General features: G+C 45.5%; 1 protein-coding gene across 37 annotated transcripts in view; it reads left to right on the top strand.

The window, feature by feature from the left end:
- ANK2 (ankyrin 2) overlaps nucleotides 1-15,569 on the top strand; it is a 271,916-nt gene that overhangs the window by 146,095 nt on the left and 110,252 nt on the right. For all 37 annotated transcript variants that reach the window (XM_071555418.1, XM_071555392.1, XM_071555397.1 and 34 more), the window contains 3 exons: nucleotides 10,242-10,343; nucleotides 14,688-14,786; nucleotides 15,384-15,482. In XM_071555418.1, the coding sequence (XP_071411519.1) occupies nucleotides 10,242-10,343; nucleotides 14,688-14,786; nucleotides 15,384-15,482 (300 nt within the window). The remainder of the gene's footprint in view (nucleotides 1-10,241; nucleotides 10,344-14,687; nucleotides 14,787-15,383; nucleotides 15,483-15,569) is intronic.

Here is a 15,569-nt window from a genome sequence, read left to right as displayed (position 1 = left end):
CCTGGGATCCTCCTGAGATCCTTCTCCTGGGACCCTCTTGGGACCCCCCTCCTGGAATCCTGCTCCTGGGATCCTCCTGGGACTCTCCTCCTGGAATCCTGCTCCTGGGATCCTCCTGGGACTCTCCTCCTGGGATCCTGCTCCTGGGATCCTCCTGAGATCCTTCTCCTGGGACCTTCCTGGGACCCCCCTCTTAGGATCCTCCTCCTGGGGAGCGCTGGGCCCGGCCAGGGTGATCCCCCCACCAGGCTGGGCACGGGAGCTGCCATGGGCAACGCTCCAATCTGCCAGTCCTGTCACTCAGAGAAGGGCATGAGAGCTCAAGGGAACATACAGGAGTTGGATAAAACCCCTGATTATTATGGATTCAACAGCGAAGCAAGCAAAGATCCTGCAGCCCTGGTAAGTGCTGGCTGAGGAACTCAGGGAGCAAAGTGAGGGATGAGTGTGGTGATTGTTGGGCTGGGAGAGGATCTCTGTGCTCAGAACCCCTTTGGAGGGTTTGCAGTGCTGGGAGCTGCTGACACAGCCATGCTGGGGCTTTGGTTAAAAAGCTGCTGTCACTGAGCTGTGCAGCCACTTCAGAGCCTTGTCAGCCACCCAAAGGTTTAGGGATGTGGACAGAGAGCCCCGTGGGTGAGGTGAGCCCTTCAGTCAGTGGGTGTGAGCTTTTATCTGGGTTTAACTGCTGGGCATCACCTTGTATTGTATTGATCACTCTCCAAACTTGAGCTCAGTAACTTATTTTTAAGCTGTTTTCTGCCCAGTACACTCATTATTTTCTGTGTGTGCAGCTGAGGCAGAGCCTCACAGATCCCAGTGCAGATGAGGGTTACAGAGAGTGGGACCAGGCACAGGCAAGGGGGTCGTGCTGATGGGGGTACTGTCAGCATTTGCTCTGCAAGCCACAAGAAAATCATCAAGATGAATACTTGTATTGTGTCTGTGGCAGTTGAAGTGCCTCTTTATCCTTTTTTCATTTCCCCCCCTCCTTCCTCTGTGTGGGAAATAAGTTGTTCAGTGGTTACCTCATGCAAAATTGGCAATGAAAGGATGTGGTGTCAGAGGCTCTGGCAGAATGGGAAGATCAGAAAACCTTCAGTGTCAATATAACCAAATATTATGTTCTTTGCTTTGTATCTGTAACAAAACTGTTCTCAGGTTGACACAAATGTAGGTGAGCTGAGTTCCAGCCTTCACAGAGGGCAGAGGAGACCTGAGGCATTCCCAGCAGCAGCTCCCAGGGAGTTCTGCATTGTCCTACAAAACAATTCAAATGCTGTCCTGGTAGGAAATTGGTTTGGATGGATTTTTCTGACCAGTTTGTCTGACAGCACAGCTGGACCTGCTCTTTGTAGAATCCCAGAATGGCTTGGGTTGGAAGGGACCTTAAAGATCCTCCAGTTCCACCCCCTCTGAAATGAAACTTTCTGTGAGCTAAGCCATGGAATGAAACCCTGGCAGTGCCTGTGCCAGCAGTGAGTGAGTTCTGAGCAGCTCTCCCTGCCCATGCAGTGTCTGAGCTGCCCTTTGGCACAAGGTTGGGGTTTTAAGGAGGCAGGACTGAGCAGCATGTGATCTTTGAGGGGGTTTTTTCCTGCTTTTTTTTTTTCTGGATACTTTTCATTCAGCCTACACAGCTTTTCACAGCAGGCAGAGAACAGGCACTTTGATAATGCCTTTGATGTGTTTAATCATAAGATCTTGGCTTTATGTGGCCACATTTCTTTGGAGTGTCTGTCTTGATTCAGATGTTACAATGCTGGTGGATTACAAAGCAAAATTCCTCTTTTTCCCTAAAAAGAGGCTCTCAGCCTCTCATCATACCTATGATTCCACACCAACAAAAGGTACAGGATGATTCATTTACAGAATTGTTCATTGACTCCTTCAGTGCCCATTTTCCCTTTCTGTACAAGAGCTCTGGGGTTAGTGTTGCTGGCCCTGAACTACAAAGTGCTGTGGTTCAGCAGCTCCCATTTGTTTGCTTCTCTCTCACTCCATCCCAGAGCAGCAGGAAATCATTTTTCCCTGTTCCATGGGAGCAGCAATCAATGGGTGATGTGTTAATGGTGTTGAGGGCACTAAAGCTCCTCAGCACGAATCACATTTGCACATTCCTGTTGTTGGGAAGCGGCACTCGGAGCACAGATAGAATTGTCTGTCAACAGCCTGTCAGGAACTTCACTCACAGGCTGGATTTTTGTTAAGCCTGGTTATTATCCTGCTGGATATGCCTGGAATGGCATCCTGATTCCTCCAGAGGTGTCCTGGCATTATTACCTCTGTTTGGGAACACCACCAGTGATGGAAACTTGCCATGGAAACCCCTGAGCTGCCTGCCAAGCTCTGCAGTTGTTACACCACCTCAGCACCTCGATAGTTGGTGTCCAGAGGAGCCTGAATGTTTGTCCTTCCTTGTATATTATTGGTTCTGCAGTGGAAATCTTGGTGCCATGTCAGTGTTTAGGAGACCAGTAAATGTGTGTGTCAAGTAGGACCCAAGACTGATCCTGTGGCTCCCCAGAACACACCCCAAATCCTTGCTGTGTCAGGGAATGACTAAATGATACTTTCACCCAAATTCCAGCACAGGAAATGCTCCCATTTAACAACAGGAGTGGGTATCCATTGCTGTTTTTAGAGTATTTTATAAGTCTTAGAAAAGACATGAAGATTAACTGAGAGGATGGTATAATCTTTTGGTCTTCAAATCCAAATCCTTTGGGGTTTGGTTTGTTTTCAGATTGGTAGGGTTTGGTTTGTTGGTTTGGTTTGTTGTTTGTTGGGTTTGGTTTGTTGGTTTGGTTTGTTGGTTTGGTTTGTTGGTTTGGTTTGTTGGGTTTGGTTTGTTGGGTTTGGTTTGTTGGTTTGGTTTGTTGGGTTTGGTTTGTTGGGTTTGATTTGTTGGGTTTAGTTTGTTGGGTTTGATTTGTTGGGTTTGGTTTGTTGGGTTTGGTTTATTGGGTTTGGTTTGTTGGTTTGGTTTGTTGGGTTTGATTTGTTGGTTTGGTTTGTTGGGTTTGGTTTGTTGGTTTGGTTTGTTGGGTTTGATTTGTTGGTTTGGTTTGTTGGGTTTGGTTTGTTGGGTTTGGTTTGTTGGGTTTGGTTTGTTGGGTTTGATTTGTTGGGTTTGGTTTGTTGGTTTGGTTTGTTGGGTTTGATTTGTTGGTTTGATTTGTTGGGTTTGGTTTGTTGGGTTTGGTTTGTTGGGTTTGGTTTGTTGGGTTTGGTTTGTTGGGTTTGGTTTGTTGGTTTGATTTGTTGGGTTTGGTTTGTTGGTTTGGTTTGTTGGGTTTGGTTTGTTGGGTTTGGTTTGTTGGGTTTGGTTTGTTGGGTTTGATTTGTTGGGTTTGGTTTCCTGGTTTGGTTTGTTGGGTTTGGTTTGTTGGGTTTGTTGTTTGTTGATTTGGTTTCCTGGTTTGATTTGTGGGTTTGCTTTCCTGGTTTGCTTTCCTGGATGGGTTTCCTGGTTTCATTTCTTGGTTTGGTTTCAGGTTTTTGGTGAGTTTTTTCTTTCTTCTTCTCTTTTAAATGCCCAGGTTATGCTTTCCAGGCCCTTTTGAGCTTCCTTTTTTCAGCCTCACACTGATGAGAATTCACACTCCCACCTGTTGTTTCCAACCTGGGACTTGTAGAAAATGTTTGTTTTTGAGAACATGAACAGGCCCCGAGTTGAGCTGCTCCTGGATTAGAACCCCATTACTGGGGTTGCTTTGTATTCTAAGATCAGTACAGATTTAAGGAACTGTAATTTCAAACACTGCCCTTGAAGGGACGTGCAGGTGGGCAAAAAGCTTTTAGTCTGCTTATATTTCATGGAAAACTGTGGAGTTTTGCCTCAGTTCTCCCCAACCCTTCAATCACCAGTCTGGTGTTCCCTGAGTTTCCTCCTCCTCCTGTTGCTCCAGACTCTGTTTGCTGGCAACAGGAAACTCTGGATTGCAAATGCAGCTTCCTGAGGACAGTGTTTGTAGCAAAGGTATGAACCTACCCCAAGCTGTTACATCCAGATTCAAAACTTCCTGGCAGAAGATTTTCAATTCAGGTTAATGAAACTACGTTGGGATTACGATGCATTTGTTATTCAGAATGTGCATAAATCATAAATCACTCAACCCAGTTTTATTTTCTGAGCTCCTCTCCTGCAGTGGCTCTTTCCAAATGAATTTCTCCTGGATTCTCTACATCCTGACTCTTGTCCAGGCTGCAGCTCTTTGTCTGACACGAGAAAGCTTTTACTGGCATGTATAATAAATGCCAACAACATTCACTCTTCCCACCTGCTCTGGCTCCTCAGGTGCAGAATATATATTTAAAAGAATATTTTTGTTATTCTGATTTATAACCATCATCATCAACCCAGAGAGACAGACCCCTGGGATTCAGAATAATTAATTGCTGGGTGCTGTTAGCCCCATTTTGGCAGAGAATATTTAAATATTTAGTGATCTCCTGAAATCTCATCTTCCTCTTCACACCCCACAGGTCTGTGTTGGTCCTTCTCCTTCTTAAATATCAGTTCATTGTAGGGCCAGTTGTGAATTTTCCCTGGATGAGAAGCTGCTGGAGGTTCTGAGCACAAGATGTTTGTTTGTTCAGCACTGTGGGCTTTTCACTTCCACTGTTTCTGAATTAATTCTGTACACCCAGAGGTACAGCCAGGATGAATCAGATCTGGAGTGGCTGCACGTCATGAATGGGAAAAGCTGAGTGACAAAAATGCTTGTTTTGATATTGAAATAAGAAAATTGGGCCTGTTGTTTATCCAGGAATTTGGATAGTGGGATTTCTTTAAGGTCTGTGATTTAATCTGTCTCCCTTCGGTGCTTCCAGTAAATGAATAGAAGGAAAACACACATTTTTCTGGGCAAAGGAAGTGGCTTTATAAGCAAAGCACTGTTAGAATGGATTGGGTTGGAAAAACCTCCAAGACCATCGAGTCCAACCCTTGGTCCAACTCCAGTCCCTTTACCAGATCATGGCACTCAGTGCCACGGCCAAGCTCAGGTTAAAAACCTCCAGGGATGGGGAATCCACCCCCTCTCTGGGCAGCCCATTCCAATGCCTGAGCACTCTCTCTGCAAAGAATTTTTTCCTGCTCTCCAACTTCAATTTCCCCTGGCAGAGCTTGAGCCCATCGTGCCCCCTTGTCCTATTGCTGAGTGCCTGGGAGAAGAGACCAACCCCCAGCTGGCCAGAACTTCCCTTCAGGCAGTTCCAGACAGTGCTGAGGTCACCTCTGAGCCTCCTCTTCTCCAGGCTGAACACCCCCAGCTCCCTCAGCCTCTCCCCACAGCACTTGTGCTCCAGTCCCTTCTCCAGCCTCGTTGCTCTTCTCAGTTGGGTTGGAAGAGACCTCTGAGATCATCAACTCTGTGCCCTGGGCTGGTGATCACAGTGGGGTTGGATCAAGACATGTTGGATTCTCTCTCCCTGGAGGTGTTTCAGAGGACACTCAGTGCCACATCCAGTCCCTTCTCCAGCCTCGTTGCTCTTCTCTGGCCCTGCTCCAGCCCCTCAATCTCTTTCCTGAACTGAGGGGCCCAGAACTGAACACAACACTCAAGGTGTGGCCTCCCCAAGGCAGAGTCCAGGGGAAGGGTCACTGCCCTGGGCCTGCTGGCCACGCTAGTTTGGATCCAGGCCAGGATCCCATTGGCCTTCTTGGCCACCTGGGCACACTGTTGGCTCCTGTTGAGCTTCCTGTCCCTCAGTCCCCCCAGGTCCCTCTGCCTGGCTGCTCTCCAGCCACTCTGTGCCCAGCCTGGAGCTCCAGGGGTTGGGGTGGCCAAAGGGCAGGACCTGCACTTGGCCTTGTTGAACTTCATCCCATTGGAATCAGCCCATCTCTCCAGTCTCTCCAGATCCCTCTGCAGAGCCCTCCTGCCTTCCAGCAGGTCGACACTCCCTCCCAACTTGGTGTCATCAGCAAATTTGCTGCTGATGGACTCAATCCCCTCATCTAAATCATCAATAAAGATGTTAAACAGGACTGGACCCAACACAGACCCCTGGGGACACCACTGGTGACCAGCTGGATGCAGCTCCATTCACCAGCACGCTCTGGGCCCGACCCTCCAGCCAGCTCCTGACCCAGCAGAGGGTACACCTGTCCAGGCCATGGGCTACCAGCTTTTCCAGGAGTGTATTATGGGAGACAGTGTCAAAGGCCTTGCTGAAGTCCAGATAGACACATCCACAGCCTTCCCCTCATCCACCAGGTGGGTCACCTGATTGTAAAAAGAGATCAGGTTGGTCAGACAGGACCTGCCCCTCCTAGACCCCTGCTGGCTGGGTCTGATCCCTTGTCCACCCTGAAGGTGCTGTGTGATTGCACTCAGGATGAACTGCTCCATAACCCTGCCAGGCACGGAGGTCAGGCTGACAGGCCTGGAGTTGCCAGGGTCCTGCTTGCAGCCCTTTTTGTGGGTTGGGGTGACATTGGCCAACCTCCAATCACCTGGGACCTTTTCTTTCTGAAGATGAATGTTATTTCATTAAAGGCTGGGAAAATCTGTTCCTATTATAGCTGTTTTTATCTCATTTAAGTCATTATCAGTGTCAGATTCCTGTGCCAGATTGAGCCCACCTTGTGGGCTGTGGGTCAGAGCTGCAAACTCTGCTCTGGGAGTTTAATTAACAACAAAAAAATTAAACCCCAGTTGCCTGTTTGCAGCCACTGCTGTGATGCCCTTTGGGGATCAGCAGCACTTTCAGCTCAGCAATGCAATAATTCAGTGTACAGAGGATGAAATGGGAGCTGCTGATAAACTCCCTGCCAAGCTCTAAGGAACTATTCCCAGAGGAAAAGCATTGCTGGTGAATTCCCATCTATTTTGGATTCCCTTCTGGAATGGAAGGATTCCAAATACCTGTGTGACAAGTGATGGCAACCCCTGGGCTGCAGTGCTAGTACAGGACTCACTTTAGCACCAAATTTTCTCATTCTTGGTTTATACAGAGCAGGTTTTGCTCAACTCACAATCAGGGACATCTTCCAAAGTTACAGTTAAATAGATTTTTTTCTCCATAAATTCAAAGCAAGATCTCCCAGTGCTTGAAAGGTAAGTCTGAAAGGGCTGTTGCTACTTAAGTAGACATTTTAATAGACATGCAACCCAAATATTAAGGTGCAAACCTACTGTGGGGTTGTTAGAGTTGAGTTTTAATTGTGTTTTTGCTGTCATTCAGTTAATGAACCCTTTAACAGCTGAGAGTTGTTCAGAGCCCTTGTTGCTGCACTCTCTTCTCCCACAGTGCTGGTTAAGGAGATTCAACTTACTGGGAGTGGAAAACCCCCCAATCCAACCTGCAGGAATAGTTTTTCCACAGACATGATTTCAAACAAGTATTTGGATGCTTTGGATAATGTTTTGGTGGAAGTGGATTCCTCCTCTCCCCCAGCCTTTCCTCCTTTTGCATGGAGCAGATTGGAGTGTGTGGAGAAATTCCCTTGGGTTTGGAACAGCATCTGAATTCAGGGTTGGTTTTTGCTGCTCTCTCAAAGCTGCTTTTGAGAACAGGCACGTGATGTGGTACCTGAGGGGACAGGAAGGGCAACCAGAGCAACCAGAAGGGAAAGGTTCTGACTATTTGATTAAAATGCTCATTTCCTTCTATGATTTAATTACTGAGGGTCCCTGAGATACTTGTTTCAAACTCAGGCTAAATTCCAGCTTTGCAATTAGCAGGGAAGAAGTTCAACCCACAGCCTCTCAGTCATTTAAAAAGTAAATCCTGTATTCCCTTGATCATTTCTTGTGTTTCCCTATGCAGTGTCTGACACCCAGGTATTTATAAAGACATATTTATATTCATGTTGTGAGTGTCCTTCAGGCTATATTGATTGTTTTTCCATTGTTTTGTTCTGTTTCTGTAAACCTTTCCTTTCCCCTCTGGTAGAGTGTTTGTTTCAGAACATGATCTGCTTAAATGTGTAAAACTCCTCAAAGAAATTCTACTTAAATGTGTAAAAGTCCTCAAAGAAATTCTGCTTAAATGTGTAAAACTCCTCAAAGAAATTCTGCTTAAATGTGTAAAACTCCTCAAAGAAATTCTGCTTAAATGTGTAAAACTCCTCAAAGAAATTTCCCTGAGGAAGAGGAGATGTGATAAACATCATATGGTGCAAGAGGACCTTGGCTCTGTGTTCTGTCTTCTCTCCTGCAAGGAAATTTTCTCCAAGTGGCAGTTTGGTGACAGTTTGTCTTCAGTTCCACCTCATGAATTCAACTAAAAATCTACATGTAAGGAAACAAAATATTCCAGGGAGTTACTGAATCCCTTGGAAAAGCCCTAAGATGCCAAGGGATTATTTAAAAATAAAGCTGCAGGAAACAGGATTTTGTCAAGCTGGATTTGAATTTGTAATGTGATAAAAGGGAGTAAATGGCTGGGACAGGAGACTTAAAAGACTTTCAAAGACTTAAAAGAAAAGGGTAAAAGACAAACCAGTGACAACCTCCTGAAAAATTAGAGTTGACAAACCAGGAAAGAAATACTGCTCTGAGTGCTCCCAACTTGTGGGATTTCTGAGCTATAAAATACAGTGCTGAATATTTTGAGTATTTCATGGAAGTAGTGCCTGGTATTTGGATGGGAACTTGTATTTTCTGGAGCTGAATTGCTCCCCGTGTAGGCAAGAAGTTCCTGTTCTGCACTGAGATGGATATTCAGTGTATGGGAATTGGCTCCAAGTGATGTGCAGGGTTGCAGTTTAATGTTGAGGCAAACAAAATGGTCAATCAAAGAAATGAGAATCTATTTGGAAAGCACTGCCTGTGTCTCCTTAGCCAGAAACAAATGGAATGTCATCATGATTTGAGCTTCCAGCAGTAATGGACATTCTTAGTGTCCCATGGAGGGCAAAGCTGCTTTTCCCAACCACAGTGTCCAGATTTATCCCTCATGTGCTCAAGTATTTGTGTTTTACCGTGTTGGATTCTTTTTTCAAGGACATTTAAACATAAAAAATATAATTTATGGGCACATCCACATCCTGGAGAGGGTGCAGTGCCCGTGGTGATCCTTCAGTGTTCAAAGGGACCTCTCTGGTGCCTGTCGGGGTCTGTGCTGGAGTCAGAGCTGCTCCTGGAGCTGTCCAAGGGTTCTGTGGGTTCCTGTGCTGCCTGTTCAGAGAGAGGAAGGTCCCTTTTCCCAGCAGCCCAAGCCGTGGGCAACGTGCTGAATGTGCTGACAGGAATTCAAGGGAATATTTGTGTGCTGGCACACGGCGCCGGTGTGAGGAGCACCAGAACCATCTGCTGGGGATGAAAATAGGCTCAGCCTGGGGGCAGGGGGTGGTGCTGCTGTCTCTGAGCCTTCCCAAGGCTTATTCTGTGCCATCAGTGCTGCTCCTGCACAGCTTTGGGGTTTCTCAGGAGCCTGAGGAGCCAATCCCTGGGTGTGGTTCCACCAACCCGTGCAATCCCACGGCACCATCACACACCAAGGCAAGAGGCTGAGCCACTTCACCCCCCTTGTTCAGCAGCACATCCCACAACCCAAAAGGAAAATATTGTTTTTTGTAGGGTTTTTAACCTTTTTTCAGTATCTGAGTGCCATGTCTACGTGGTCCTGGGTTTGGGTGCTCAACCTGCTGTGCTTCATCCTCTTTGCTCTCAGCTTGGCCACACCTGCACTGCCACCCACTCTGAGCATTTCTGTCTGAAAATAACAGAGAAAGAAAGACAGAGAAAAATATATATACAGATCAATGCCTAACATAATATATAAATAATATATGAAAATTATTTATATCTATAAATAATATATCTATAAATAATCTATAGATTATTTAGAAATCTATAAATAATATATGAAAATTGTATATATAGAGATGGAATGTATATAGATACAAGTATAGATATATATACATTATATAGATATATGTATATACACACACATATATATATAAGTAACCCCCAGAAAAGTGGCTGGCAAGTTGCTGCATTTATTTTCTCCTTATTGACATTATCACTCACCACAGTTCATGGTGAGGTGTTTCTTTTGGTCCTTGCCAAGATCTGAATTTCAGCAATTCTTGCACTGTTTTGCTCACTCCAGCAGGTCTGCAGTTCTCTCGTGCCCTCGTTGCCTAATTTGAGTGTGTTAATTAATGCAGATATAATTGCAGTTCAGTTTTTTTTCAGCACAAAACGTGGAAACCTTTCAGCAGTGCTGAAGGTGTGCTCTCCTTTCATCAGGAGCTAACAGAGCTTTGTTTGTTCCCTCTGCAGTCTGACAGCAATGCCAGTTTCCTCCGAGCTGCCCGGGCTGGCAACCTGGACAAGGTGGTGGAGTACCTGAAAAGTGGCATCGACATCAACACCTGCAACCAGGTAAGGCATTGCAAGCTCACAGGTTGTCAGGCACCTCACCATCCAAACCTGCTTTTCCCAGAATGGATTCCTTCATATTACTCTTTTGGTTCCCTCCAAGCCATGTTTGCAGTCTTGGTGTCTTGTTTAATTTATTTTTTTTTACATAATTGGTGTATTATGTTTTAGGGAACATTTTGGAGTCAAATCCAGTTCAAGATGTACATCCACATTTCTGCTAAACATTCCACCTCTCCTCTCAGGGAAGTTATTCCTGCTGTAGAAATGCCCTGCTGAGGTTTCCCCAGGGATCTGACCGGAATGGGATGGAATGTCCTATCCTGGCTCTTCTGGAGCAAACAGAAAGGTCCCTCTCTTACTGTCCAGGAGACAGTTCCCACCCAAAGACTTCAACTTCAGTGGGCCATGACCTGGCAAACTTCAAGGAGAGAGGAAATCAGGCTCAAGTTCCTTTGTTCAGATTTTCCATCTTTATTATAAGCACCAATATTAACAGAGAGATTCACCCCCAGGACACAGCACAGTTAATATGATAATTACTTGGGATTATTATTAGAGTTTTTTCCAGTGTTGCTCTTATTTTGCTGGTTATGAGAGGAAGATGTTACCTGACATTCCAGCTGAGGTAATCAGGAATTCTCTACACTGTCTGAAGTGTTTGGAGCTCTTTAATTGCCAAAATAACCCCTTCAGGTGCTGAATAAAAAATAATGTCACAGCACTGTGTGTGCAAAAGCAGGGGGGGTGTTGAGTTTTAAGGCTGAGATATCTCCATTCTCTTTCAAAGCAGGTTATTTTAAACCAGTATAATGCTATTTTTAGACCGGATCCCATCTGGGCAAACCACACATAATGGTAAGAAGGAGCTTTCCTGAGCAGAGAGAACACCAGGAGGGGCTTTCTCAAGTGTGTTTCTCAGATCCTGAGTTTTAAGGGAGGTCTGAGTGGATAATCCAAGTGTTTTCCCTGTGTGTCTGTCTCTAAAATCTGATGGAACAAAACAATTTTGGATAAACTGAATACAGGGAGTAGTTCCTAATATGGCTATGCAGTTAATTAGACATTATTTCAAAGTTCAGTTATTAGGGGATTGCACCCTCATTTCTTTTACAAATCATAAATTGATTCTCTTTCTTTGTTGTTACTGAGGAGAGGTAGAAGTGTCAGGGGACAAAATTCCCCTGTTTTAAGAACAATCCTTGAAAATAATCCAATTCCTGGTACTTTAGAGGCTGGATCACTGGTGGCCATTGGAAATCTGTGATCCCTTTAAAACTGTTTTCCTTGTGTTACAAATGCAGGTTTTTAGGATGTGGATGTTGTTTTTCTTGTAATGAAGAAAGAGAAAACAACTTGCTGATGCTTCATGTTCAAAAGAAACTTGAATTTTCCACCCAAGAGTTGAACCCCAAATTCTGACCAGTCTGAGGGTTCACCAGTGGAGTTTTGCATCAGAGTTGGAGATCCAAAGGCAACAGAATTATCATTTCTCCAAACCTGTGGGGATTTGTGGTGATAGAGTTGCTTTCTTGGAAGGACAGTTGGATGGGTTTTGTCATTATGAGGTCACCAAGATGACTTGGATGTCACTCAGGAGGTTAATTCATTTTCTCCACTTTGCAGACTATAAAGCAACACAAAGGGAGAGTTTTCATCATCTGAAATGATTGTTCTTTTCTCAATGATCCACTTCATTTCTTTGTGATATTTTTAGGAAAAGCTTCACCAAACCTTTGGACTTGAGAGAGCCATTCCCAGCTCTCTAAAATGCCCTTTCCCAAATCTTCCTTGAAAAGAGTTTGACCACATGAGCTTTTTACTTCTCTGAGAGGTTTATTCAGGGCAGACACTTTGCAGCAACCTTAGACTGACATCTGTTAAAGAGACAGAGCAAAGTATTTGGCTCTAACAAAGACTCTGATGTTGCTTTTGAGTCTCTGCCTCTGCTGGTGACTTAATTTTCATGGTGTTTTTTAAGTTATCATAGTTATCTTTATCATAGAATCATGGAATAGTTAAAGCTGGAAAATACTTGACATGGATATAAGGCCATAAAAAATACTTGAGATATATATAAGATCATATGGAAAATACTTGACATGGATATAAAACATATAAAATACTTGATAGATACAGAAAAATGTATAAAAAGTACTTGACATGTATATAAGACCGTATAAATGTGTGTGCCCACTGCTGGCAAATCTTCCTCCACACTGTTTTATCCCAACTTGTAACTCACTGGGAGTTCCCAGGGCTCAGACTCTTCACAGGAGGAAAGATGGGAGTTAATTTTGAGATATTAAGTCCTTAATGAACCCCTTGAAAGGGAAGCAAACTTCGGGAAGGAAGAGTCCTTATAAGTCATTATAAGGCTCTGCAGAGAGACCCTTGGAGAGCCAGTTGTGGAAGCTCAGCCTGGTGTTCTTTTATGAGAGTTGAAATTCCCCAGGGGCCTCCAGGGGAATGGCACTTCTGGAATATGTGTGCCCTGTACAGCCTTGCTCAGCACACAACTGATTCCCCCTCCCCAACTTTGTGGTGGGCCTGGGGGAGCAGCAAGGGCTGTGCCAGAAGCCTCTGTTGCCCTGAGCTGCAGGAATCCCTTTGACAGGAACAGAGGAGTTGCATGGATGGAATCTGAGATTCCATCAGGGATCAGCCACGTGGGCTGGGGCATAATTGCAGCCTTGGCTCTGATTAGGGAGGACCAGAACAAAGGTGGCTTTAAGGCTTTAGTTGTGCTGGCCCTCAGCATTTAAGATGCAGAGCTTGCTACTGCTTACCCAGCTTGCTTTATTTAAGGAATTATGGAGTTGGAATGTGCATGGCAGGAACTGTATTTGAGCTGGAGTTGGTTCCTGTGACCTTTTTACTGGACCTCAAGTGTTCATGGAATTACAAAGTCCTCTGTTGTGAAGAAACTCATGTATCCCATGCGGGAATATCAGCAGCTGTGTGTGCATCAGAGGCAGGAATACAGGAATTCTGGGAGATTCCCACAGCTTAAGCAACAAGAAGAACACTCTGTGTCCCCACAAACACCATCCCAAAGCTCTCAGCCACTCCAGGTAGCAATTATGGTTAGTTAATACTCAGCTGAGATTAAACCCCAGGGCAGATTAGAGGTGTCTGAAACATTCCCAGCCTGCAGGATATTCCCTGACATGGGCAGCATTCCTTGGTGGTTGTGGTGAACCTCACCACATGTTTTGGGCCAAGGATTCATCCTTGATCAGGGCATTACTGGCACCCCCTGGGCTCTGCAGCTCTGTGGTTGGGAGTGTTCCCCTGGATTAAGGAGGATCTGGGATTTAAAATCCCACTGGGATTTCCAGGCTTGAACTGCCCCTGTGGATGGACAAAGAAAATGCAGAAAGCTGCTTGTTTGGTTCACAACTGGAGTGACTCTGAACTGCTCAGAGATGAGGGAAGTGGTAAAAGTCACACAGAGCTGCACTTGCTGCAGGTTTCTGGAACAGCTGGGGATTGCTCCTCATGCCTGCAGTGTGGAAAACAGGAGTGTGTCCCTGTCCCTGCCTGATGGAGCATGACAGTTACTGGAATTCAGCCACAATAGACTGTCACTTTATTTTCCCTTTGGATGGAATGGGGATCCTGGGAAGAAGAAGGTCAAGTTTCCATGGCTGGGGTTTGTAGGAGATAAAGTATCCTGTTCCTGTTTAATGTGGAAAGGATTCAGATGCTTTAGACCTTCTTAGGTGGCTTTTCTTGACAATCTTAGCTTCAGTTTTATTAATTTTCTTTTCCTGTTTGACTGAGGTGGCAAAACATCAAAATTTAGTGACGACTTGGCCAGAAACCAGCAGAGGTACCAGATCAAGGGGCAGTGTGAGAGCCACAAGTAACCAAGAACCAGTTTGGTCTGTTTGTGCTTTTGGGTGTCTGTCTGATGCCAGTTATCCCAGAGGAGAGGCCAGGGATCAGCTACATCAGCATGGAGTAATCCTGATGGAACAGACACATCCTGTGTGAATTTGGCTGTGATCAGTCCTGAGGTTTCTCAGTGCTGATAATTCCTCAGTGGGGCTGGATGAGGTTACAGCAAAGGCAGAAATGGAGATGCCCAAGGTAGGGGGAAATGGGAAACCCTTAGAAAGGCAGGAATCTCTCCTGGATCCTCACAAAATCCACTTTGTTTTGAGGTGTTTGTTGCCATGAGAAAAACTTCACAGGAGAAGTTTGTCACTCAGGGCCACATCCCAAATATGTGATTCATGCAGACAGGCAGGTGGGAGCTGTAACAGCACTCCAGCCCTGCTCCTGCTGTGATCCCAGGAATGTGTGTGGGCTCCCTGTGATGGTCTGTCCCTGTGCTTGCAGAATGGACTCAATGCCCTGCACCTGGCAGCCAAGGAGGGCCACGTGGGGCTGGTGCAGGAGCTGCTGGAGAGAGGCTCGGCCGTGGATTCTGCCACCAAGGTAAGCCCTGCCTGTCTGCAAGGCTGGCACACACAGAAACAGCCAAATCATGGGGAAAAGAGAGGAAAAATAGAAATACCTCACTGCTGGTTAAACTGTTCTTTCTGTTATGGCCTGGGAGTTTTCTTTGCTGAAGCCCATTGGGAGTAAATAAAGAGGAAAGTATCTGTACAATAATACAGCTTTTAATACATTAAAAGCTTTTAGCAATGCCAGATTTTTCCTTATTTCCAGTGACAGAGCCCTGTTAGAGAGTAAGATGAGCACAGTTGGTTAAAACCTGGTTGTAACAACACCAAGGTCATGGGTTCAATCCCCTGTGTGGGCCACTGACTGTAGAGTTGGACTCGATGGTCCTTGTGGGTCCTTCCAGCTCAGAATAGTCTGGGATTGTGTGAGTGGAGGAAATAGCAGCTTTTTTTCAATCTCTCAAAATTAGTAAGTGATTTGGTCATACCCAGACCCTTTTCTCTCCTGGGTTGTTTTGCCTTCAGCCTTCCCACAGGCAGGTGCATGATGGTTACAAAGAGCTGCTGGTTGAAATAATTCCTGCAAAAAGAAGGCACTAACCTGTTTGGTTTCCCCCTGCCTCCCCAGAAGGGGAACACAGCCCTGCACATTGCATCCCTGGCAGGACAGGCTGAGGTGGTCAAGGTGCTGGTGAAGGAAGGAGCCAACATCAATGCACAGTCCCAGGTAGGACTCTCTTTGCCCTCCTCTCTCCCGGAAATTACTTGGTGAGGCTTTGTAAGACTCATCTGAGATTGTAGGCACTGATTCCAA

Source organism: Pithys albifrons, chromosome 5 (genome assembly GCF_047495875.1).
Source record: "Pithys albifrons albifrons isolate INPA30051 chromosome 5, PitAlb_v1, whole genome shotgun sequence".
NCBI classification, from domain to species: domain Eukaryota; kingdom Metazoa; phylum Chordata; class Aves; order Passeriformes; family Thamnophilidae; genus Pithys; species Pithys albifrons.
Note: the sequence above shows the minus strand (reverse complement) of the source record. Positions and strands in the feature narration are given on the sequence as shown.